The following is a 25,745-nucleotide window of genomic DNA, read 5'->3' as shown; positions in this document are numbered from 1 at the left end:
TTGGACGTTGGGTTAGAGCCAACACTTTCGATATGGTTAACATGACTTCTGATTCTATGATATGACCATGTTCCTATTCTTTGGTTCCAGACTCCGTAGGTACAGAAAATTCTGCAGAGCTAAGCAAAGAAGGAAGATACCGATGGTTTCTTTGTTGGTGGCGCCTTAACACCTAAGTAATTTATTCATGACGAAACAGTGGAATTAGTAACTAATACCTCGGTTCCGATTTTAGCTTTCTAAACTAGTGTCATGTGCTTTAATTTATCGCTGGATGTTACAATGCATGTTCATATTCCCGTATTAAAATGTAAAATATTGGATTGTAGGGACACCGGACTTTTGCCACTATATGCAACTCGGTGATTTCCAAGAAAGTTACAGCCTGATGGAGACCCCCAGTGGGAGCAATTAGAGAGGGGCAGCCTGGCTACTGCGTCACCTAGAAAGCCTGAGATAGATGCTCCGTGCACGGTTTTGCTCTTTCATAGAACGGAGGAGAGAATAATACATGGCACCATTTTCCTTCTCATGGACCTTTTGTACGGGACGGGAGTTTACTTATGCGTGTGCCGTTACACTCACGCTTGAATTAATGTCTCCTAGTGTCTGGAATTGTTCTCTCTTGTGATCCTCGAAAATGTCGGCCGTGATCGATAATGCTACCATGTTGTCGATTACCCATGGCATGACCTATCTTTAGACTTTCTTTACTGCCGTCTAAAATGAAATGAAGAGATATTATACTACAATAGTTCTCTCTACTCTCTCCGTCCCAAACTATAATATACCATTAACTTTTGCTGATCAACAACTTATAACTTTACTATGATAGTATGATTTGTATTTACAATTTTTTTTTAGAAACACAGTATAAACGCAGACGCTCACATATACGCGCATATATTCATCCCTATGAACGCACACACGCCCCCCCTATGAGCACCTCCGAAAGACTAAGCCGGCGGGTTGAATCTTTAAATTGATGAAGTCGCCCCAGGCGCCTCGCTGTCGACGGGACGTCGCCTCCCACTGAATGAATATTCCTCCTTTATGAGACACACAGATGTCAAACCTGGGGTTTAAACTCTGGTGGACTGGGGTACAACCACCCTCCTAACCTCCCAGCCTCGGGTTGGTTCTCTATTTACAATATATTTTGGGATGGAGTAGAAATTGCATTGAACATACATTTATTTATGCGAATATATGGCTATTCACCGGCAATGTACAAAAAAAAAAAGTCCAACGATCTCCAGGTTTCCGTAAAAGAAACTGGCACCAGATTTTCCTTGTTAACTTGTATGGTAAGATTTGCCAGTAGGTTTGAACTTTTGCCCAGGTCTCCATGTTGAACATTTCAAAAAGGTTTACCATGTTAAAAAGCTACACAGAAAAGTGTTGTTACACCAGGCGATGAAGTACACACACCTCTATGCTTTCGATCTGGGCGGCCATTACCCGAGGTACGTGCTGTGCTGCAAGTTTCTAAATTCACTTCACTCATGAAACGCGACGGATTTTTGCTGTAAGATTTTACTCTTTATATCCAGTATATATCACACCCACGCCCAGCTCCCCGATTTTTTGGTTAAGCGTTCTGGCTTTTTGATAGCTAGGAGCGGCAGCTTTTTGTTAGGGTAATTTTAGCGTTGCCCCTCTCTCTCTTTAGCGGCCATGAGCCCATATGACTCCCTTCTCCATCCACTACTCCATAGTTCGACCTCTCTGTCCTTCGTGTCCACCTCCGGCGAGGTCACTCAGCCTCCTCGCTCGCGCACCATCAGGAGTTCGGCGGCGTCGCCACCCATCCAAATCTCACGATGGCGCAACTGTGCAAGGCACTGTGTTGTGTACACGAAGGCTGGTGGCGGCGCCGCGTCCAGCGCGACTCCCCCGGCCAGTACCCATGCGCGCACGTCGCCGCCTCGTCGACACCGCGCCCCAGCCCCCTCACCTAGCGCCCCCACTCCGTCCCTCCGGGCGCTCACTTCCCATACAAATCAAGCAGTGGACCACGATTAATCATCTACTACTATACATACTCTATAATTTCGTTTACTTCCAACGTTATTACTAATCCACACGAATTTTGTTGCAATCAGGAAGTAAAATCCAGCGGCATACTGTGACACCTTAACTCATTCTTGCACGAAGGGGGCATACATCTGTTAGAGATAATAAGTTGTAAACATGTAGAACACGTATAGGCTTAGGTATGGATATAGAATCCAACACATATACGCTTGACCTTGTAACCTACTATATATACATGAGATATGAGACTCGGGAATCATCCGAGTAGTTCCCTGCCTGATCATAGTATCACGTTTTACATGGTATCAGGCCGCCTCTTCCGGCGATAAGCCCAACCACCGAAGTTGATCGCAAGCTCTGACGTTGCCGCCCCTCGCCGGCCATGGCGTCTTCCGCTCCGATCCCGCCGATTTCCCTCGGCCAACCACCCCGTACGCAGCTCACGCGGGACAACTATCCTATTTGGCAATCTCAGGTATTGCCTGCCATCCGTGGCGCCCAGCAACTAGGCTTGATCACCGGCGCCGATCCAGCCCCGCCACCAGAAGTTGTGGACGTTCCGGCTAACAAAGAAACAAACACCCCGGCGACAAAGAAGGCGAATCCTCTCTATGCAGATTGGATCGCACGCGACCAACTGGTCCTCTCCTACCTCCTGCAGTCTCTGTCTCTGGAGGTGTTGCCCCATGTTCACCGTATTGAGAGCTCCTATGGTGTCTGGCGCGCCGTCGAGGAGATGTTCTCCGCACAGAGTGAAGCCAAGGTTGATAATCTTCTGGTTGCTCTCGCCACGACGAAGAAACTTTAGATGTCCACCGCTGACTACCTCGCCAAGATGCAAAGTTTTGCAGATGAGTTAATCGCTGCCGGGCATCCTCTTCCCGATCGACAGCTTGTCTCCTATATCCTGGTCGGTCTCGGCAAAGACTACAACGCTCTTGTCGCAGCCCTTGGCGTGGCGACCACCCCGATCACCATTAGTCGGCTCTACTCCACGCTGCTCGCATATGATCAGAGGCAGCTGCTCCTTGCCGATCCTGCTCCCCCGGAATTCGAGTCCTCGGCAAACGCTGCAGCTCGGCAGTGGCGTCCTTGCCCGGACTCCAACAGCAATTACCGGCCCCGTGGTGATCGTCGTGATGATCACCGTGATGACCGCCGTGATGACCGTTCCTTCCAACAGGGACGCGGTGGGGGCTGTGGAAACACAGGAGGGGGGCGCGGTCGTGGTCGTGGACGTCGCCGAACTACTCCTTGGGTTGATGTCACATGCCAGATCTGCAACAAGGAGGGGCACTACGCCAAGGATTGTTGGTCTCGTTACTCTAACAATGATGATTATGGCGAGAAAGAGGTTCATGCTGCATATGGCATCGACACAAACTGGTACCAGGATTCAGGTGCCACTCATCACATTACGGGTGAATTAAACAACCTCACACTCCGTGATGCCTACAAGGGCCATGATACGGTCAATACTGCCAATGGACAAGGTATGAATATCTCTCACATTGGTCATTCAGTAGTACGTAATCCTACTCAAGATTTTCAACTTCGCAATATTCTTCATGTTCCCAATGCCTCCAAAAACTTACTATTTGTCCATCGATTCACATATGATAACCATGTCTTTATTGAATTTCACCCCTTCTTCTTTTTTATCAAGGATCAGGCTACCAGGAGAATCGTCCATAGAGGGAGGTGTGTTGGCGGCTTATACCCTCTCATTGCATCCTTGGCTTCCTCCACGCCATCCAAGTTTGCCTTTATCGCCGCCATGCCTTCTCAGTATCAGTGGCACAGTCGTTTAGGTCATCCTTCTATAGTGATTGTTAGCCAAATTATTAGCAAAAAATAAGCTTCCGTGTGTTAGTGATTTGAGTAGTGAGTCTATTTGTGATCCATGTCAACAAGCTAAGAGTCATCAGCTTCCATACCCTATTTCCACCAGTGTATCTACAGCCCCTCTACAGTTAGTATTTTCTGATGTATGGGGTCCTGCACCTACTTCTGTTGGTCGTCATGATTATTATATAAGCTTTATTGATGATTATAGCAAATTTACTTGGATTTATCTTCTTAAACGCAAGTCTGATGCCTTAGCTGCCTTTGTCACCTTTCAAACCCTTGTTGAACGCAAGTTTGACAGGAAAATTATCACTGTTCAGTCTGATTAGGGGGGTGACTACATAAAATTGAGCTCCTTATTTCAAACACAGGGCATTACACATCTTGTATCTTGTCCTCATGCTCACCAACAAAATGGTGCAGCGGAACGAAATCATCGTCACATTGTTGAAGCTGGTCTAGATCTTCTTGCTCATGCTGGTATGCCCTTAAAATTTTGGGATGAAGCTTTTCTGACAGCCCCATATCTTATTAATATGCTTCCTAGCAAAGTCATCAACAATGATACACCTGTTCATCGTCTCCTTGGTACTCGTCCTAATTATTCTTCCTTACGTGTTTTTGGTTGTGCCTGTTGGCCCAACCTGAGACCCTATAATAAACGCAAGCTTGCTTTTCGATCCACACAATCTGTTTTTATCGGCTATAGCCCCCGTCACAAAGGGGTAAAGTGTCTTGAGGTGTCTAGTGGACGAGTCTATATCTCCCGGGATGTTGTCTTTGATGAGACAGTCTTTTCCTTCAAAAATCTCCATCCAAATGCTGGTGCTCTTCTTCGCAAACAAATTTCACTTCTTGATCCTTCTCTTCGAAACCTTGAGCCGGAAAACGCTACTATTGATGATTCACATGTTGAGAATACTCATGCTACTAATCCCATTGCTAGACCTATTGTGCATCTTGTGCAGGATGCAGCTCCACAAAATGATCCATCGGGCGAAAATTTCAACTCAAACGGAGCTTCCAGCTGGTCATATGGCGATTTTCAGTTTTCTGGAGAAGAGGACAACAACGCTGGACACGACGCCGATTCCCTGACAGAATCCCCCTCGGGATCGTCCCGGCGCGTCGGATCACGCGCTGGCAGCCCTGCCCGCCCAGGCTCTACGGGGTCCCCGCCTGCGGCCGGCGCACGCTCTGTCGGCCCCCGTGCAGCCTCGTCTCCCACGTCGACCGGATCTTCTGCGGCAGCTTCTCCCGCCATGCCGTGTACTGCGACCACCTCGGCTGCAGCTTCTGCCACAGCAGATCCCGTGGTCAGCTCACCTGCACCCGCCTCTGATGCAGCATCTCCGGCTGGATCTCTTGTGCCTGTCCACCGTGTGCCCCCAGCTGCTGCCTCTACACGTCCCACTACACGTGCCTCTTCGGGAATTGTTCGTCCTCGTGAGTATAAAGATGACACGGTCCGCTGGCTACTCTCATGCACCTCTGGAGAGCCCGCTAATCTTCAGTCTGCCCTTGCTGATCCTAATTGGAAAGGGGCCATGGATGATGAGTTTGGTGCCCTTATGAAAAACAAAACATGGCACTTGGTACCTCCTGGTTATGGTAAGGATGTAATTGATTGTCGATGGATCTACAAAATCAAGCGCAATGCTGATGGGTCGATTGACAGATATAAGGCACGTTTGGTTGCTAAAGGATTTAAACAACGCTATGGCATTGATTATGAAGACACATTCAGTCCAGTTGTCAAAATTGCCACAGTTCATCTTGTTCTGGCTATTGCAGTTTCTCGTGGGTGGAGCTTGCGACAGTTGGATGTTAAGAACGCGTTTCTTCATGGCGTTCTGGAAGAGGAAGTCTATATGCGAAAACCACCTGGGTATGAAGATCGACATCAACCAGGATATATTTGCAAACTTGACAAGGCGTTATATGGACTGAAACAGGCTACGCATGCCTGGTACTCACGGTTGAGTACCAAGTTGATTTCTCTTGGATTTGTGGCCTCCAAATTTGATATGTCCATGTTTATTTATCGCAAGTTCAATGTCAGCATTTACATGCTTATCTATGTGGACGATATTATTGTTGCTAGCTCTTCACAGGCAACTACAGATGCTTTGCTCAAAGATTTGCATCAGGAGTTTGCATTGAAAGATCTTGGAGATCTTCGCTATTTCTTGGGTGTTGAAGTCACACCGGTTACCAATGGACTTGTTCTAAATCAGGCTAAGTATGCTCAGGATCTCCTTACTCGTGTTGGCATGGTCAATTGCCAAGGTATGCCTACTCCGTTGTCATCTTCTGAGAAAATTTCAGCTCATCAAGGTGATCCTCTCGGTCCAGATGATAGTTCCAAGTTTAGAAGCATTGTTGGAGCACTACAGTATCTTACTCTCACAAGACCAGACATATCCTATGCAGTTAATAAGGTGTGTCAGTACCTTCATGCACCCACTATAGTGCACTGGACTGCTGCTAAGCGCATTTTACGCTATGTCAAGCATACTCTCACTGTTGGACTTACATTCTCCAAATCCACTTCTACCCTGATTAGCGCCTTTTCTGATGCTGACTGGGCAGGGAGTGTTGATGACCGTCGGTCCATGGGGGGATTTGTTGTATTTGTTGGACCGAACTTGATTTCTTGGAATGCTAAGAAGCAGAATACAGTATCCAGGTCCAGCACTGAAGCAGAGTACAAGTTCTTAGCAGATGCAATAGCTGAGATGATTTGGATACAGTCACTTCTTGCTGAGTTGAGAGTTAGGCTAACACAGAGACCATGCTTATGGTGTGATAATCTCGGAGCAACATACCTGTATGCTAATCCAGTAAAATCCAGCGGCATACTGTGACACCTTAACTCATTCTTGCACGAAGGGGGCATACATCTGTTAGAGATAATAAGTTATAAACATGTAGAACACGTATAGGCTTAGGTATGGATATAGAATCCAACACATATACGCTTGACCTTGTAACCTACTATATATACATGAGATATGAGACTCGGGAATCATCCGAGTAGTTCCCTACATGATCATAGTATCACGTTTTACAACATCAACCTGATTTTTTTTTGGAAAATATTCTTGAATAATTAGTATCTACACAGGTATTATAACATATATATTTTTTGGCTCATAGGTCTAAATGCATCTAATATAAAAAGTACGGACATAGTGTTTTGGCTCATAGGTCTAGATGCATCTATTCTGAAAAATGCAATTTAAATAAACTTTAAAATGTCAAAAAATTCCAAAAAAAAATCCTACATCGGGACACTATGTTCTCACACATATTTTTACGGAAATAATTAAAAATGTCTCGTAAAATGCTATTTTCGAGCACCAAAAATTGTTTTTCTTACACAGATCACAAAAAAAGTGTGGAATTTTGTTTGTCAACATAGATTGTCCGTGTGTACACCTGGGGATTTTTTTTTTTTTGGAATTTTAGACATTTTGAAGTATTTTTTAACCAAATTGGATTTCCGCATACAAGATAGGCTGATCAGAATTTTAGACCTCATTTCATCCTTGAAAACTGTTCACTTACGAGTTTCTATAATTTTCTACAGTAGGCTGACCAGAATTTTAGACCGCATTTCAGTAAAAACACATACGAGTTGTTATCAATGAAAAAAATAGCGCGCTATTTCATGCTAATAGCGGCGCTATAGCGTATTTGCGAGTTGGACGCTACGCTATGCATTCTAGGCACGCTATGACGCTACACGCGCTAAAATCGCGCTATTTCACGCTATTTGGCGCTATTCGCTATTCCGCATAGCACGCTATTTTGCAGAGTAGTTTTTTAGTAGCTCATTCCATATTTTGACCCACTTGCGTATCCTAAATTCCTAATCCATGCAACCCTAGACTAAGAAACTCAGATCGCGCACTCCCCAACTCCTTGTCAACTGCTCTGCCCTGCAGGCGACGACGTGACGGCGCAGCTCCGCCCCCTTCTCCTCTGTCAATCGGTGGTAAGCGGCCACGCCTAGCTTCACCTTCACGCCTTCACCCCGTGCCTCCTTTCCCCTCCTTCAGTCCTTCTAGTTCGGGACAATATGAATATGAACTATGGTTTGTGATTTTGAGACTATGTCATATCAAGTTATGGACTATGTGAACTATCTCTGGTTGATGTTTAGCTGCAAAATATCATATCCGAGATTTTGTAGCTGCAGAGTGCTATATCTATTATTATATATATATGCTGAAATCCTGAATTTTCATTTTTTTTTTGTTAAGCGCTATTTTGAAAAATAGCACGCTATAGCGTCTATAGCGTTTTTCTGAAGCCCACGCTATTTATGTTAGCGCGCTATTTTTTTCATTGGTTGTTATTTACAGAATTGTAGACAATTACTCTCTTGCTCACAAGACACTTACTCTAATGGCACCAATTTCAGTGAATTAATATGGCGTCAGTGCTACTGCTCAGTGCCATTGTAGCCATGCTGAACCTAGCATCTATGTCATCAGCGCAGCCTCACCACGGATGCCAAACACATTGTGGTGTTGTTGAGATCCCCTACCCATTTGGCATTGGTATTGGTTGCGCTATCGAACAAGGCTTTGAGATCAACTGCAGCAGGACTGCTGATGGAACCGAGAGGCCATTCATAAATGAATGGGAGGTTCTAAGCATCTCAGCGTCCAGTGGGCAATCCCGAGTTTTAATGTACATCCCAACATATTGCTACAATTCTAGTACAGGGGAAATGGATTCCTACCTTTGGGATTTTAATTTAGCTTGGCCGTATCGATTCTCGGACTCGCAAAATAAGTTCATAAGCATTGGTTGCAACACAATCGGATACATCTACAACACCGGAGAATCAACAAGGTATGCCACAGGTTGCGCGTCGGTGTGTGGGAGCCCGGAAGACCTGACAAATGGCTCGTGCGTTGGTGTAGGCTGCTGCCAGAACACTGTCCCCAAGGGCTTAACGAGCTACTATGTTTACTTCTATGATGTGGACTATGTCAATAGTTCCAACAGTTGGCACTTCAACAAATGCAGCTATGCTATGGTGGTGGAGGCAGAGACGTTTGCTTTCAACTCTGAGTACATAACCACGACGAGGTTCAATGACACCTACAAGGGGCAGCAGCCAGTGGTGCTTGACTGGGCGATTGTAGATGAAACCTGTGAGGCAGCACACCGAAACATGTCTTCCTATGCGTGCCGGAGCAGAAACACCGTTTGCGTTGATTCATCCAATGGCCCAGGTTATCTGTGCAACTGCTCTGCTGGATACCAAGGGAATCCTTACGTCTCTGGTGGATGCACAGGCAAGTTCCTCTCCTTGCTCTAGATACTTCGTTAGTCTGTAGGAATTTTTGTACAACAAACTTTTAAAAGAAGGATTTATGCGATGGACATATGTGTATAATACTAGTAGTTTTCCCTCTCATGCATGCACAAAATCCAAATAGAGACACACATCAGGTGTTAGATTTAGCCCAAATATTAAATTCTCCAGTCTTTGTATCTGTTTATTATATTACCTTCGAAAGACTCATTTGAGATCTGGCATTATGTTTGATTTTCCCTGCAGATGTCGATGAATGTCAACAGAGTCCAAGCCCCTGCCCTGTGTCTGCAACTTGCCATAACACAGTAGGAGGGTACCATTGTTCATGCCCTTTTGGCAGCAAGTTTGCAAAGGAAACAAACTCTTGCACAAACCAATTTATAGGTAAACCACCAGAAGTTACCAACTTGGTTTCATCTTGCAATTAATTACGCAACTGCAACCATTTTTTATTCTGAGATATTTGCTATGTAATCTCGTGGATATTTTGTGTTGTCAAAAGAGCAGCAGAGTTGCTGCTCTCTCCATGACTAGTCAGGTATAAGAGGCTTGTCATTGTTCTGTACTGTAACTGCTGAACTTTGGTTTTTTCTTATAACGTAAGATGGAGTTTTCTTGGCAACACACAAGAATGAAATAAAAACGTAGTTGCGAGTAAAAATGAAAAGATATTATGTGTTAACTATTACATATGCATAATTTTTCAGGGGTTGTTATTGGATTAAGTTGTGGTATTGGAGTTCTGTTTATTGTGGCAATATCGACTTTGCTGGTTCGGAGGTGGAAGAGAGGCGTTAAAAATAGAGTTCGAAAAGTAAACTTCCTGAGAAACAAAGGCCTCATCTTGGAACAATTGATCTCATCAGATGAAAGTGCCACACATAGCAGTAAAATATTTTCCTTGGATGAGTTAGAAAAGGCAACGGACAATTTTGACTGCACGCGGATTCTAGGTCGTGGAGGGCATGGTACTGTTTACAAGGGGATTTTATCAGATCAGCGTGTGGTGGCCGTCAAGAAGTCCAAAATGGTCGATCAAACAGAGATTGATCAATTCGTCAACGAGCTTGCAATTTTATCTCAGATAAATCACCGCAATGTGGTAAAACTTTTTGGATGTTGCCTTGAGTCAGAGGTCCCTTTGCTCGTGTATGAGTTCATCTCCAATGGCACACTATCTGAACTTCTTCATGGTGACCACGAGAATGCTAGAAGCATGTTAACATGGGAAGATCGTATCAGAATTGCTAGCGAGGCTGCAAGTGCTCTTGCTTACCTACATTCCGCTGCTTCACTACCAATCTTCCACAGAGATGTAAAATCTGCAAATATACTCTTGACCGATAACTTCACTGCCAAGGTTGCAGACTTCGGCGCTTCTCGATCGATCTCCATCGATGAAACTCGTGTGGTCACGACAGTCCAGGGCACATTTGGATACTTGGATCCTGAGTATTACCACACAGGCCAACTAACCGAGAAAAGTGATGTTTATGGTTTTGGTGTGATAATCGTCGAGCTCCTAACAAGGAAGAAGCCAATATTCCTCACTTCCCGTGGTGAAAAGCAAAATTTATGCCATTACTTCGTCCAAAGGCTACAAAATAACACTGCGATAGAGATCATCGATTGTCAAATAATGGAGGAAGGTAACGAGAGACAGATCATTGAGATGGCTTCCCTTGCAAGCGCATGCTTGAGGCTCAGAGGAGAAGAGAGGCCTACCATGAAAGAAGTGGAGCTAAGGCTGCAGCTCCTGAGAGGCAAGATAGTACTGAAAAAAAACTACGAGTTAGAGGGGGAGAATGAAGCCGTGCCATTGTTGCCATCATATTATTCCAGCACTAGTTCCGGTACACGGCACGGCGAGTTCTTCTCAGCTGCTAATTTGTCAAGTCTCAGTGTCACGCGCTGCTACACTATGGAGCAAGAGCTTGTATCTTGGACCGACCTGCCGCGCTAATATGACTCTTTTAATTTGCCATAGTAACAATTTTCAACTATTTTCCTTTATTCTATGAGCAAAAAGGCATTCATCTTTTCTGTATCACAAACTGGATTGGTATACTTATTTGACATCCACTCTGTTGCCTCTCATGAACTGGTGTGCAGTTTCGGAAGAGGCGGACCAATAAGCTGCACGTCCTTTAATTTTAAGCTGCAAGCCTAATTTGATCCCTTTTCTGTTTTGATGACATCCTTTCACGGAATCCTTTTCGTGTTCAATCTCCAAGGTGTAGCCTGAAAACCAAGCAATTATTTATCCAGCTTCTCCAGCTTTGTTGTTAGCACTTTCGATGAAATTTCATCAAATTTTCAGTCATTTTGGTAAATACCCCAGATAACTCTGTTTCAGTGAAAACATGTCAGATATTACAGTGGATTTCAAACAAATTTTCTTTTTTGCAAAATTCCAAAATACTTTGCTTGATTTCAATCGGATAAATTCAAGTAAAATTTCGGTCCTTTGCCCGAAGTGAAAACCAAATCACTGTTGGAAACTCTTGACTGGCGACGACGCCATCGTCTTCTCTCGGTCTTCCTCTTTTGTGCCTGGTTGAAGGGACAGAGAGCATCCTGGTAGCACGCAGGGAATGTAGGCGAAGCAACATTCACTTCCTGTGCACAGCGTCAGAGTTTCATCAGTCATTACCTTCTTACCGAGATGATCAGCCATGCTAGCATCTGAGTAAGGGCTCTCGAAGAGGCCCATGGTGAACTTGACACGCAGGATCCAGGTCAGGGCCGGCGTCGTCGAAGCTGCTCATCGGGATCACGCCGGTGACGACATGGCCGGTCAGGATGATGACGATCCACGGTGTCAGTCAACCGCGTTGTGCTTGTTGGCGCTGTTAGCCATGTACAGACAGTGCAGCTGGTGTAGACGAGCCGCTGTGGCTCTGGTACCTGTCGGATTCATCCAGGACTTCCACCCCGTGTTGTCGACGAGACAGTCCAGTGTCCCCAAGCGGGCCGGAGATGAGCTATCCATGGATAGTCGGATGTCGGACTGATTCCATCCGAACATGCCACATGGTGGGTCAAATGTCGTCGTCCGTCAAGGTAGTGGCCTTGTGCAAGGCTCCATCCTAGACCTGTAGTGCTCAGGGTGGGCATTCGGTTTTAACCGAAATTTCGGTTCAGTTTTTGCGGTTTTTGAACAAATTCGGTTTTCAAAAATGGTAACCGAAATTGGCATGAAAATTTAGGAAACCGAAGATTCGGTTAACCGACAAATTCGGTTCGGTTTTCGGTTAAAACCGAATGAACCTACTCACTTGAACAAATAGTAGGCATCACCGAAGAAAACAAATAGTGATTGACATATCAACACAAAAAGCATCAACTGCGCAAGAAATCGACAAATGAGTACCAATCGTGGAGGGATGCTATTTGGTAGGCTGCGGCACTCGTGGTACAGGTGCATCACTCGTGATCGATTAAAAGGGGTAGCTAAGACTTTGAGCGACAAGTTCTATTATGCAGGCTTCACGCTATATTCAGAAAAAGCTAGTACATCAAAGACCAAAGTCATACATTGAATGAACAATTTTTGGAACATCAAACGCAATTGGGTTTCTATGGAATGATCGGTTTATGCACAAATTGAAGGTAGGTTACTCAATTCGGTCAATTCGGTCTTGTTCGGTTGGTGGGGCTAAAAATCGAATTCTACCAAATTTAATTCGGTTAGTATAAATGGAAACCGAAAAAATAGCGGTTAATGGAAAAAACCGAGATTTTGGTTAGTTCGGTTTCGACTTCGGTTCGGTTTTTGGTTTCACGGTTTTTATGCCCACCCTGATGTAGTGCCATCTCCACATTGGGCTTGATTGACCTCTGAATGCGCTGAGCCAGTGCCACCGGTGCGGGCGCACTGGGTCCCCGGTCGCTAGGGGCCCCAACTAGGTATATTAGGTACAGGTTGGCTATTTGCTTGAATTTTCTTTACCTAATGAAAATCAGCCCACACTCAATATCAGCAGAAGCTTTAATTGCCGGCACATGTACGCGTGCTTGAGCTATGTAGTATTGCTGAAGAAAAAGAGGCATCAGCCACATTTACAGTCCAGGTTCTCATCGCATTGACTCTCCCCTTGCCTCCTCGTTCTCCTCTCCTGTTTTCGAGTGAATTACACAAAACTACCACAATTAGGGCACTGGTCACAGGTCAGTACCATTCTTGGAATTTTTTGCTAAAAACTACAACTTCTAGAGCAACCAATAACAAATTGCGCAAATAATCATCTAACAGCAGTTTAAGGGATGAGGGCCACTGTCAGGCTAAACGGCCGTTTTCTCCCGTTAGGGCCACTAGCTGGTTAAGTCAGGGTGTTTTTTTTTTTTGAGAAATGTTACCGCGTTATAATGCATCGATGGAAACAAGGTACATCACACGCCTTTTCCTTGGAGATCCACTGGGCAGCAGTCATGGTCGCCGCCGTCTGGAGAAACGATGACCTCGGTGACCTTCCCGCGCTCGCGACGCCGCAGCAGCAGCTCGCCGGCAACAGCCTCCCCGAGCTCGCGACGCCGCAGCAGCTTTCCGGCGCCCGAGCCGCCGCAGCAGCTTGCCGGTGACGGCCGCCCCGCGCCCGAGTCGTCGTAGCAGAAGCTCGCCGGCGACGGCCTCCCCTCGCTTGCGACGCCGCAGCAGCTTTTCCGCGCCCGAGTCGCTGCAGGAGCAGCTCGCCGGCGACGGCCGCCCCGCGGCCTCCCCTCGCTTGCGACGCCGCAGCAGCTTTTCCGCGCCCGAGTCGCTGCACCAGCAGCTCGCCGGCGACGGCCGCCCCGCGCCCAAGTCGCCGCAGCAGAAGCTCGCCGGTGACGGCCGCCCCGCGGCCTCCCCTCGCTTGCGACGCCGCAACAGCTTTTCCGCGCCCGAGTCGCTGCAGCAGCAGCTCGCCGGCGACGGCCGCCCCGCGCCCAAGTCGCCGCAGCAGAAGCTCGCCGGTGACGGCCGCCCCGCGCTCACGACGCCGCCGCAGCTCGCCGGCGACGGCCGCCCCTCGCTCGCGACGCCGCAGCAGCTTTCCGGGGACGGCCTCCCCGCGCCCGAGTCGCCGCAGCAGCAGCTCGCCGGCGACGGCCGCCCCGCGCCCAAGTCGCCGCAGCAGAAGCTCGCCGGTGACGGCCGCCCCGCGGCCTCCCCTCGCTTGCGACGCCGCAACAGCTTTTCCGCGCCCGAGTCGCTGCAGCAGCAGCTCGCCGGCGACGGCCGCCCCGCGCCCAAGTCGCCGCAGCAGAAGCTCGCCGGTGACGGCCGCCCCGCGCTCACGACGCCGCCGCAGCTCGCCGGCAACGGCCGCCCCTCGCTCGCGACGCCGCAGCAGCTTTCCGGGGACGGCCTCCCCGCGCCCGAGTCGCCGCAGCAGCAGCTCGCCGGCGACGGCCTCCCCGCACCCGCGATGCTGCACCAGCTCACCGGCGACTGCCTCCCCGAGCTGGTCGCGGTTCCGCCGGAGCGCGCTGCTAGCTCTCCTCACGGGGCAAGAAGAGAATAGTGCTGGAATATGGGAAAAAGATAATTCACGTTGCCAGGTGTCAGCCTCCACACTGGGTCCAGCCATTTATTTTCTTTTCCTAACGGGAGAAAACGGCCGTTCGGCCTACTCAGCACTGATAGTGGGCCCTCATCCCTTAAACTGCTATCAGACGTTCGTTTGCGCGATTTGTTGTTGGTCGCCTCAGAAGTTGTAGTTTTTAGCAAAAAAAATTCAAAAATGGTACTGACCCGTGACCAGTGCCCCAATTGTGGTAGTTTTGTGTAATTCACTCCCTGTTTTCCAATCACCACCGGGGCATCAATGATGGAGCGGCTCTCTGGCGTCGATATTTTTAGCGATGAAGAAAATAATGGAGAGGATCATACAGAATACTTCATTTATTCATCCGATTCGATTCGTTCTCAATTTCTCCTTCCTCATTCCCTAATCTTCATAGGCTTGAGAGAGACAAAAGTTTGAAGAAAGAAGCATGGGAATCTAGGAAAAGTCCGGTTTGAACCTGGGTGCATGTGAACCCTAGTTGGAAATGCATTTTTCAAATGTTAAAAAATTTTGAAATAAAAATATCCGGGTACGTACGCATGTTTTATGTGTGCGTACAAAGTTTTCGCGGAGAAACCACTTTTTTATTTCAGAATCTAAAAAAGACAAAATACGTCACATATATACTGCTATATAGCCCTGCAAAATTTCACTTTTTTGCCAAGACAAAATAAAAGGTTTTTTCGTCACGAAACTCATGTCCAGGGCACATATTTAATATCATCTGGGAAATCATTTTGTATTTCAATTTTTAAAACATGTTTTGACATCACAAACGGAATTTTTCAAAAAGTGGGTTCACATGCCCCATGTTCCATATAATAGATTTAAATGTGCGCCTTGGCGCACGACCCCGTAAGGTTTGTGTTAATTTTCATTTTGTAAACATCGATAGAAATTAAGCAATTAATGAAAGTGAATAATTGTACGTTTAATTCTTCTTGATAGAGGGAAAATTTATCAGTAGATGAAGAGAAGCGAAAGAACATAACATATCACGTGGATTAAACACAACGGTAAAGTAGAAAAATGCACTGCATATAAATGTCAAAAGTAGAAAAATATTGTACACAAATATGAAAACATTGTTATGAAATAAAAATAACGATAGTTAAACATAGGGAAACATCAAAGAGTTTGCTTGGCAGCTTGAAAATGAGTGAGAACAGAAACTATGCAAAAAAAAAATTAGCTTGATACGAATAATATAATTTTACTCCCAAATTAATTAGTCTTCTTCAACAAAATGTTACACGTACATAGGGCATGTGTCTTGGTGGAACGATCCCATAAAATTCACACCAATGTGATGCATCTACATGGGCCATGTGTCTTGGGGCACGATCCCGTAAAATTCACACCAATGTAAAGTTTGTATAACGTTTGATAAAAGTTAGGTGATAAGATGATAATACGATTTGTAGATTTTAAAGAACAGAGACAGTAGGAAAAATTAGGATAAAACCCATAAATCATAAATAGAGTAGCACACGCTTATGTACAATCAGGAAAATAGAGAAACATCATTAGGCTCACAGACCCGGTAATCAAACATTAAATAAAAAACTATCTGATGGGTGAAACACTATGTAAATGGTCTAACATGTCTTACTACAGGGTGTTGATTGTATACAATAATCAATAGCCTATACAATGTTTGCTCGATGGATAGCCAGGCTTCTCCAATAAATTGATGTATATGACATACCAATAGAGGAAGGTCGCCGTCACTTCATACTTCGTGGGTATAGTGTTGTACAATGGATCTGGAAGCTGCCATGATAAAGACCCTGGATGGAATCTCAACAACAACCATGTCTTAAACCTGGTAAGAAAGGACGGGGTATCATATTAGCCAAGGCAAATCATTTTTTCGATTGATCCATCAGTCGGTACATATTTTAATTTCCGAAAGAGTCAGGTGGGAAAAGAAAGACTCACAAAGTATATGTAAGGGAACATAATAATATACATGCAAGCCATTGATTATTTTATATTTCTGTCAACCTCTATTTTCTGGAAAATTTCACCCAAATTTTCGAAAGGTATGCAGTTTTCAACCAGTTCATTGGTGTGTGCATTCTTTTGATCTTCTTAGACATGAATTTTCATCATCGAGCAAGTGAAAAAAAAACATAGTTAATCTTTCTCTGGGAAACATTGTCTGATATCTCACATTCAAATTTCCACAAACAATTGTGTCATCTCGGACTGTGAGTAAAAAAATAGTTAGAATGGTTATAGAAACACCATGTGAAAACTGAAAACCATGTCCATGGAGGCATACCTCTTATCCAAACATATATCAAATCACCACTTCATAACATAGACATTCAGAAAATAGCAACGTCCCTACTTCCAAGACTAAGTAACAAGTGTCCATCCAAAGTTGTAAAGAAGTTTACTGTTTATAAAAGAACTATATTTTGTACAGATCAATAAACTGGCCGCTATTTCAATGTGTCCAACCAAATTTCACAAATAAATATTACACGAAAAGCCTGGAACATGGTCTACAATTTTTATTCAGGGTGTGCCTTGACAGCCCAAGGAAAACCTTAATAGAAGATGTTTGAACGTTAACACTGGCTAACACTTCTGAACCTTAACTCTCAATGTTGGCATGCACCCGTACTAATTTTCCAATTTGCTACTGTAAACTGAACAACATGTATGTCTTTTCATATATAGAAACTACAAAACAAACAACACCTGCAGAATTATTTTAGGGAGTTCCAACTCTGATTTTTCTCTTCATTGGATATAGGGACAGAGAAGAAACAAAACATAGCTTAGCAAACCCAGCTAATTAACCATTTTTATCCCATAGTAAATCCATCTATTGACCATATGCTTTGATTCTACCGAGAACCAGAAACAACAAGGGAATGCTAAGATAACATACCTTATGCCAAGATGGAGGCCGTCAACCTGTACTCCAGCAGCAGCGGTGACCCAACGACAGCGGAAACGTACTTCAGCATAAGCAGCGACCCACATGAAATGCTGCTGAAATGAACATGGGTTTGTCTAGCATCATTTAATTTTTACAAGTGAGAGAGCTCTTGATTGTACATGTCCCTACTTCCACATTTCTAGGCAACTGAGGTGCGTCGGGTACTGGAAAAAATCCCACGTGATTAGACCCTTGTTATTAGCACGGACGTTTGCATCAACTAAACAGAGTGGATGAGATTAAATAGCAAGGTTATATAACAACAAAAATAGAGAGAAGTAATCCTTCAACAGCCACAAGTAAAACGATCAGCTGGTCATGGGAGTTACTCAGTGAACATTCCATCAGTGTAATCCACCGAAACAATCAAAGAGAAATGATAAAAAAATAATTGAGATGCTCCAAAACAGACCTCATTTGGCGGCATGGACTACAGAAACAACGGATAATCTGAAACAATGGTTTTCCGTGGCCACCTGCATCCTCGGATGATAGCTCCATGAGCTAGACATTCCACCGATTAGTCACTCGCTCCCAGCAACATATATATTGATATCATTTGTTCCAAGAATTAATCTCTCTAGAGCCATTTTTTTATTCATGAGCAATAATAAAGCACATAATCGACTTCGGTTGTAGACCACAACAAATTCTAGATCACATAGATTTACAACGTGAAAATTATTGTGTATATTTACAATGATCGGGGATTTGTATTATTCTAGATCCCATGACATGATCCATAAATTTATTTAAAGTCATTTTGACATATTAAAGATGATGCCCTCGCATTTGCCGAGGGCCACTAAGCTAGTTTCTCAAAATAACATATGTATTCTATTACAGATGCCCTCATCAAGCTATCGTTAATCTAATTTAGCTAGAATATTTTTATTCAAATTTTTAACCCAAATATGGATATTACTCAGAGAATTAGACAATACACAGTAACTGAGATAATTACACGGCCAGGATCCTATACAGGTCCACAAATCGTACAACACCACACTTAATTCAGTAGGAGTATATAAATTGCTTTGCAGAAACGTTAGGAAATGGATTAGAGAAAATTAAAAACATGAGAAGAATTGGGTGTGATCTTGGGTACTGACCACTCCTCAGCCCCTCCTTGTCGTTCGTTACAGTATGTGATGTCCCTTGGATTATAGCCAGCCACGTAGGCTAAGGGCTCCCTCGACACAGTCGGCGGAATTGGGGTTCTTGTCGGCGTACTCGCCGACCTGGTACAACACACTGACAATCTTTTTTGCTGCCTATAGATGTCTGCAAAACTAAAGACATAAATCATAACAGGGCATCGTTCAGAGCTCCATCTACCAACTGTATTACTTCAGCAAACAAAATTTGTGATGAAATCACGAAAGTCAGACTGGATCCGCCATCATATTTCACAGGAAAATTTTACATTCAAAATACAGGCCATGCATAAACCCTTAGTCTATTAATGATGAGCTCTTGACCAAATTGCCAAAATGATTATTTAATGGAGAACAGAACTCCAAAACAAGAAATAAAATTTAAGAGGGAAAATACAATTACTTTCCACGTTTAATTAGTCGCTTCTATGCTACAATGTTGAGACTTTCCCTCAAGGCATTATTTTCCAAGCCTAGCAACATAGTTTGTTGAGTAAGAACTCCATTTCAGCAGACATTCGTATCACTTCAGACTGCATTATTCAGATATGTATATAATATAACAGAAATCAATAGCCATAATTGCCATGAGAATATGTAAAAGTTCCTTGCAAAAAGAATCACGTGCTAGTTAGACTTTACTCCACGACTCCTCAATATACTGGCCTTCATGATTATGATTAACAAGGGAAAAAGCTAAATGCCTAATGTCATAATTTGAGAAACACATATTATCAGCTAGTATATTTTCCATAACTGAATTTACTTAGTAAGTAAGTAAACAAGCAAATAATCATAGGACTGCTAGATGTCATAGAAATTTCATAGCACAGAAGCATCATAATTATTCTTAACTTGTTCCACGGGGAGTGGCGATCTGATCTTCAAATTGCACGTTGACATGGACAACCAAACCCAGCAGAACACCATGGCACTTCATGAATTTTAGCCAACCTTAGCTCTTTGCACCCTCAAGAGATAATAATAACACACCGAGATGAATGCCAACTGCTAAGTTGAGGAGAGAGGAAGAGAGATGGAGCGGTCAACTGCTAAAGAAGCCTCTCATCTGGTTTCCTCTCCGTGTTCCTTTGTCCGTACATCAATTGAAGGCAAAGAAAGCCACAAACAGCAGCCAATACTGGCAAACACAAGTGCTCTCGGAATGTAGTGTCTGAACAATAATAGCATGTGCAAATATTTCATAGAGTAGAGGACAGTAAAGGGGCCAGATGTTGGCAACATGCTGTTGTAAGGAGTTGAAAAAAATGGCCAGAAAAATAAAGCAAAAATAACTTGACCAGTGAACAATTGTCAGATAACATAGCAAGGTAGATAGATGCATTAGTATGAATCTGAACTGAAATACATGCTTCAAAACGTAAATTGCAGCCGCATCTTCATGGTTCTTGATCATGTGCCGGACACATTCCATTTTCATCTTAACCAGTGTGACCAAGGTAATATGCTTTCCTGAACCACAACATTCAATTGTCATCTGAACCGGTTGGTAGATCAATATAGCTTCCTGCAAAAAAAAAGGTAGATCAATATAGCCAAGGCAACGGGCAGTAGATGCATGATGATTCGTCAATGTTTCTTGGTGCCCAGTTATTGTTCACGCAGATACATTTTAAAAGTTATTAAGTCACCTTTCGAATCCTCCTCCAAATATATAGAGAGGAACCTCGATCTTTGTTGACGGCGCTCCTCCCGTAGGAGCAGCGGCTGGCACTCGGTGCTCCTCGAGGTGATGGCAACGGCACGCTCCTCCCGATCATCTCCTCCTGACAGAGCAGCGGTTGGCGCTCCTCCCTACCCTCCACTGTCACCAAATTGCACTGGCGTCTTCTTATCTCTGGGCTGTTACATGGCGAGGCACCGACATAAAACCACAACTTGGAGGAGAAGCGCCAGCTACATGTAAAAATATAGTAACCTCAGTTTATGCCTAATCCATACTGATGCATCACAGAAGCAGAACCCATACGGAAAATATAAGTAATGGAGATGCAAAAGATAGGAGAGCTAACTTGTGCGTTACACAGGCATAACCGATATTAATTTCAGAACCTATAAATTGATAAAAGGGAAAATAATTAGTATAAGCGAAAAGTTAACTCTTCAGAAAATCCAAATTCATTCACGCCCCAAACAACTACCTTTATTATCAAAGTTTTTCTGGTCCGGCACCACTAACATGAGAGTAAAAGGGAATCTGTTAGACTTTGCTTTTTTTCCAACCCTTACCTCGCTGAATTTGAATGAGGATTAACATCGATAGGAAAAGTAAGGCACACAAATAATGTAGCTACCTCAGAATGGAGGCCTAGCATAGTTGACCGACCTTTGTTTAGAGATGATCTCCATTATGAGGTCTCGGAAGTCACTCCGCTCGTTCAGCATTTCGGCGCTCGCATAATCCAACACCAAAATTAGTAGTAAGCGGTGTCCAAGCCGAAATTTTAAGACACTCTCCACTGCACCTAGTAGTTTTTAGCCAAAATTCGTAAAATTTGTGAGAAAATGTCGGCACAAATACCTGGATCTTTACTGAACCCAAAAATCTCTTCATCTGTGCTCAATCAAGAGATCAAAACAGGGAAGAATCTGCTTCGTTTTTTTGTCGAACTGATCCAGATTCATTTCTCTCCCTCTGTCATCGATCTGAAAATCAAGCTCTTACTGAAATTCCTAGACCAATTCTAAAATAGGACAGATCAGCAATGGGTAATACTGATATGGTCTACTACTATCAATGGTCTGTACCGCACGCTACTGAATTATGTGGCTCTTTTTGGTGGTAGGCAATCATGAATTTATCTCCTATCTATAGAAGAATTGATCCGTGTGAAGTTGCTAAGGAAAGATCGGCTCAAGGAAGAACTGATCCAGATTCATCTCTCTCCCTCTGTCATCGATCTGAAAATCAAGCTCTTACTGAAATTCCTAGACCAATTCTAAAATAGGACAGATCAGCAATGGGTAATACTGATATGGTCTACTACTATCAATGGTCTGTACCGCACGCTACTGAATTATGTGGCTCTTTTTGGTGGTAGGCAATCATGAATTTATCTCCTATCTATAGAAGAATTGCGAAGTGTGAAGTTGCTAAGGAAAACACTGTTCTTTTCTGCAAAGATGAATGGAATAGCAACATCAATATGTTGTCCAATGAGTGCAGATTTTCGTTGCAGATTTGAGAGATTCAAATGAGTTGTTTGAAGTTATTCATCTACCATTATCAACAGAGGCTTATCAAGCAAGCCAAATTTGGAGTCATTTTATTATAGATAGTTGTACTGGATATGGCAGTCATTTTTGTTTCATGTGACTTTGGAATCATACAAACTATTTAAAATTGTCTTACCATTAACTTTGAGTGGGCATCCAATGTTTACCCCATAAGTATATTGATATTGGTAACATATATCCTTTTTTTCAAACAAACAAAATGTCTAGTGATATCACCCAGAGTATTTAATAGGGCAGCTATGAAATTTTGGCAAGTAATAGCTTCTGAAAAGGAAATACCATGGAATTAAATCTAATAGAGACACTAAACGAAAGTTGAACGCAAAATAAGTAACTGGGATCATGCTTAAGTAGGCTTGGTAATATAATAGAGAACGGAAGTAAATCTAATGGATACATTAAGAGAAAGCTAAATTATGTCAGGTTTACAGTCTTGCATAGCATACATAGCAGTACATGCCAATTGCGTAGAGGGAGAGAGTGAACCAACTAACTAAAAGGAAGAACCATAGATATGGGAAAAGCTAGAACAATGGAAAAGCTAATAACTGCAAAGTTTATATGTCTGATTTCTGAAAACATTACACGCTGATGTGCGCCTATTGTTTGTCAATTAGCTGAGAAGAAAGTTATACTGCAAATAGAACACTTCTTTAGCTAGTTACACACTGCCATTGTGCTGCTCGTAAGTGATACGGCTTCAATATGAGGTTGCAAGTGTACATCTTAAGTAAGCCTGAAGATAGAGATGACTTTTTTACCTCGGGATGGTAGAGAGATGGAGAGATCATCAGTGTTGACACCTTGCCAGGGGTCAAACCAACCATGGTGAATCCCACCACTGCACCTTCGGGCCGTGGCTCAACATTACAGATGCGATCCCGGAGTAGAGCCCAAGGCGGATATCCTGAACGACAAATCAATGACATGCAGAGGGTACATAAGCTATAATTGAATGGTAGTGAAATAGCATGCCTATTACATGTGTCATTTCACGACAAACAATCGAGATTAATAACAAATAAATGGTAAAGATGAACTGTAGTCACCCATTAGCTGTTTTTTTCCAAAATGCAAACTCAAAATTTAATAACAAGAAGTATTAAAGAGCATTTCCAGCCTCTCAAAACAGGGCACTGGAACCAGAGATTTCTGGACACCCTTGAAGCTGCTGGTAAACAAAAGCAACTCCTAAAGGTTATAAAAGTCGATAATAAACAACAAATAAGGTGAAACATGTGAATTTGGACCTAAAATAAACTATGGGAAAATATTTACGGGAATTCATGAAAAGGAAAATATGGAAAATCTTTACCTGAACCCGTCAAATGACTTAATCTGCTATAACTAACAGCCAACTTTTCACCAACTTTTATTATTTTTAGTCAGTGTTCTAGACAAAACCCTAGTAGATGGAATTTGGTGTTGTTATGGAAATATCTAACCCGGCAATCAAACAATATTTTAGAATATTAATTTAGAGAAGTCATTGTAGATTGCACTAAATACAATAAGTGTGTTGTCGCAACAATGCCATGCAGAATAGATCAATGATATGGCGAAAACCTGATTTCTTTCCGCCTCTTACGCTACGACCCACTGCCAGTACTCATGTTTCCTTGGCCAAATTTCTTTCTTGGTCATGTGTTTGCATATAGTTGAGTGTGCATGGAATTAAGCTTGCCAAATCTTCATCCTTGGAGCCCCTTTGGACTGGTCCCTGCATCAGCTAGTCAGGTGAATTGTTGTTTATACTCACTACACCACATCAGACTCATATGGTAGCATTACAAGAAAAAATCACCTTCATCTCGCAAGCCCAAAGAAATGGCTGCTAGAACCCCATCATGTCAACTTTTCTTTAACTCAAGAGACAGTAGTTCATTAACATGAAATGACCTATCAATTGGACAAAATTTAACATCATCCAATAAAAACAGTTAATATTTGTGTCCTAAGACCACACGGTGCAGGCCCTGACTAACCTAATACCATGGAGATTAATGTACAATCACCTGCGATATCTAGTATGTCATTTGGAGAGGCTTCCAGCACATCTTTGATCAGCGTGTGACATTGGTACTGTACTTAGTTTACTCTGGATCAGAACTGAAATTGATCTTTGAAACTAATATGAGCACAGCCAGGGGAGGTACGGGGGACATTACCTGATGTGACCTCTACATCCCAACGCCGGCTGACGCGGCCCTCTTTTTCGTCCATTGCCGTATTCACTGCTACTCCCGCAGTCTGCAAAAAGAGGAGATGAGAAGACGGCGGCCCATTGATCTAGGGTTTGGGAGCTGCAGGGGAGGGACAACTTAGGGAGAAATCACAGAGGGCAGAGGGAGGGAAGAGTGTCAGGAAGGAAGAAGAATGCAGAAGGAGGGGCCTACATGTGCTACTGCCGCCGGGGTGTGCCTCTGGCCGATCCTCTCCCGCGCTGCTGCTTCTGCTCATGTGGAGCAGCACGAGCCGGAGGTCTGGATCCCAGCCTCCTTTGCTGAGGACGACAGGAGGGCGGTGGCATAGCATAGGTGGCACAGCGAGGCGGCGGCAGACGGCGGCGCTGCTGCCGCATCCTCGTGCCACGGCAGCGGCGGACAGAGGCGCTGCTCCCGCATGCTCATGCCTTCCTTCTGCTCCCCTTCTCAACGAAACAGAGAGTGTTTGCCATCTCTCTTCCGGTAAAGGGGGGCTCCAGAGAGGGACGTGGGGGAGGAAGAGGGGCTGGCGGCGGGGATGGCGGCGGCGGCCGTCGCACGCGCACGGGAACGGGAGGGGAGGAGACGGCGAGCGCGAGGCGGCGGCGCGGCGCGAGGGGAGAGGAGGGTAACGAGCGACGCGAGAGGCTGGGCCGCGAGGGCTTCACACGACCCGTGGATAAAAAGCGGGTTCGCGCGAGGGCCGCCTCGTCCTGGACTACACCAGTAAAAAATTGGACGGACAAGATTACCAGACATGTAAGATCCAACGGCTCACGAGCTGAAATCGCTGTGAAGCCCCCTATGGGGGGCATCATATACAACTTTAGATGCACACTCGGGAATCTACAGCTACATGCAGCAGAGGCTTGGCGGCCAGCTCAGGGGCGAGCGGTGGCTAGCAAGGAGGGGCTATCGGCCGGCGCGACGGCGCGCGGCAGTCAGTAGCAAGGGGCCAGGGCGGTGGTACGGCAAGCCGGCGGTAGCAGTATAGGCGGCCTTTTTCTGGTTTTGCACCGGGCCCCTGAAATGTCAGGGCCGGCCCTGCTGTTGATCTCGCTGTCACACGCCCTTCAGCGTTGTCCGCGAAACCCTTGAACTAAGGCTGGTGCCAATGCACCACTTCACTCTAGTCTGCCACGTCACCTTTTTTCCTCACTCTCACCCCACTCTCACCCTACGGTGCCAATGCACAGGCTATAGCACCAGCTCTCACTTCTCTTTCCTCCACGTTAGCTTTTCTCTCTCCTCGACATCAACATTTCTTTTTCAGATTACAACAATATAAATAATGCAAGGAAATTATTTTATTGAACTAAAATTGTTACCGATTACATCATAAAAAAATTACATAAAAATTTGAAAAGATTACATAAAAATTTGAAAAAAATACATAAT

At 44.4% G+C, this 25,745-nt stretch overlaps 2 protein-coding genes across 27 annotated transcripts; one reads left to right on the top strand and one right to left on the bottom strand.

Moving 5' to 3' along the window:
• The first annotated feature begins 8,247 nt into the window (after nt 1-8,247).
• LOC127302632 (wall-associated receptor kinase 5) lies at nt 8,248-11,320 on the top strand. Its single transcript, XM_051333141.1, has 3 exons — nt 8,248-9,200; nt 9,467-9,607; nt 9,931-11,320. The coding sequence occupies exons 1-3, from the start codon at nt 8,324-8,326 to the stop codon at nt 11,184-11,186; spliced, it is 2,274 nt and encodes a 757-aa protein (XP_051189101.1). The 5' UTR covers nt 8,248-8,323; the 3' UTR covers nt 11,187-11,320.
• A 4,905-nt stretch (nt 11,321-16,225) lies between these two features.
• Nucleotides 16,226-24,625, bottom strand: LOC127302633 (uncharacterized). Of its 26 annotated transcripts, XM_071820413.1 has the most exons (15): nt 24,540-24,625; nt 24,312-24,393; nt 24,159-24,225; nt 23,948-24,042; nt 23,710-23,863; nt 22,905-23,050; nt 21,233-21,552; nt 21,048-21,139; nt 20,919-20,958; nt 20,538-20,802; nt 19,741-20,413; nt 18,841-19,020; nt 18,141-18,232; nt 17,678-17,892; nt 16,226-16,597 (listed from the first exon to the last, which is right to left on the bottom strand). In XM_071820413.1, the coding sequence occupies exons 7-11, from the start codon at nt 21,289-21,291 to the stop codon at nt 19,988-19,990; spliced, it is 882 nt and encodes a 293-aa protein (XP_071676514.1). In that variant the 5' UTR covers nt 21,292-21,552; nt 22,905-23,050; nt 23,710-23,863; nt 23,948-24,042; nt 24,159-24,225; nt 24,312-24,393; nt 24,540-24,625; the 3' UTR covers nt 16,226-16,597; nt 17,678-17,892; nt 18,141-18,232; nt 18,841-19,020; nt 19,741-19,987. The 26 variants fall into 26 exon arrangements, 18 of the variants coding, with proteins under 18 accessions (XP_071676514.1, XP_071676510.1, XP_071676509.1 ...); XM_071820409.1 differs by having other exon boundaries at nt 18,141-19,020; XM_071820408.1 differs by having other exon boundaries at nt 17,678-18,232.
• Between the last annotated feature and the right edge of the window lie 1,120 nt (nt 24,626-25,745).

This window comes from Lolium perenne, chromosome 5, assembly GCF_019359855.2.
Source record: "Lolium perenne isolate Kyuss_39 chromosome 5, Kyuss_2.0, whole genome shotgun sequence".
In the NCBI taxonomy this organism is placed as follows: Eukaryota; Viridiplantae; Streptophyta; class Magnoliopsida; order Poales; family Poaceae; genus Lolium; species Lolium perenne.
Note: the sequence above shows the minus strand (reverse complement) of the source record. Positions and strands in the feature narration are given on the sequence as shown.

Coding starts and splice junctions, on each gene's coding strand:
- LOC127302632 (XM_051333141.1), top strand. CDS start 8,324: ATGGCGTCAGTGCTACTGCTCAGTGCCATTGTAGCCATGCTGAACCTA. Junction 9,201..9,466: donor CGTCTCTGGTGGATGCACAG/GCAAGTTCCTCT, acceptor TTTTCCCTGCAG/ATGTCGATGAATGTCAACAG. Junction 9,608..9,930: donor TTGCACAAACCAATTTATAG/GTAAACCACCAG, acceptor ATAATTTTTCAG/GGGTTGTTATTGGATTAAGT.
- LOC127302633 (XM_071820403.1), bottom strand. CDS start 21,291: ATGCTGAACGAGCGGAGTGACTTCCGAGACCTCATAATGGAGATCATC. Junction 21,140..21,232: donor GAGATCATCTCTAAACAAAG/GTCGGTCAACTA, acceptor ATTCAAATTCAG/CGAGGTAAGGGTTGGAAAAA. Junction 20,959..21,047: donor GAAAAACTTTGATAATAAAG/GTAGTTGTTTGG, acceptor ATCAATTTATAG/GTTCTGAAATTAATATCGGT.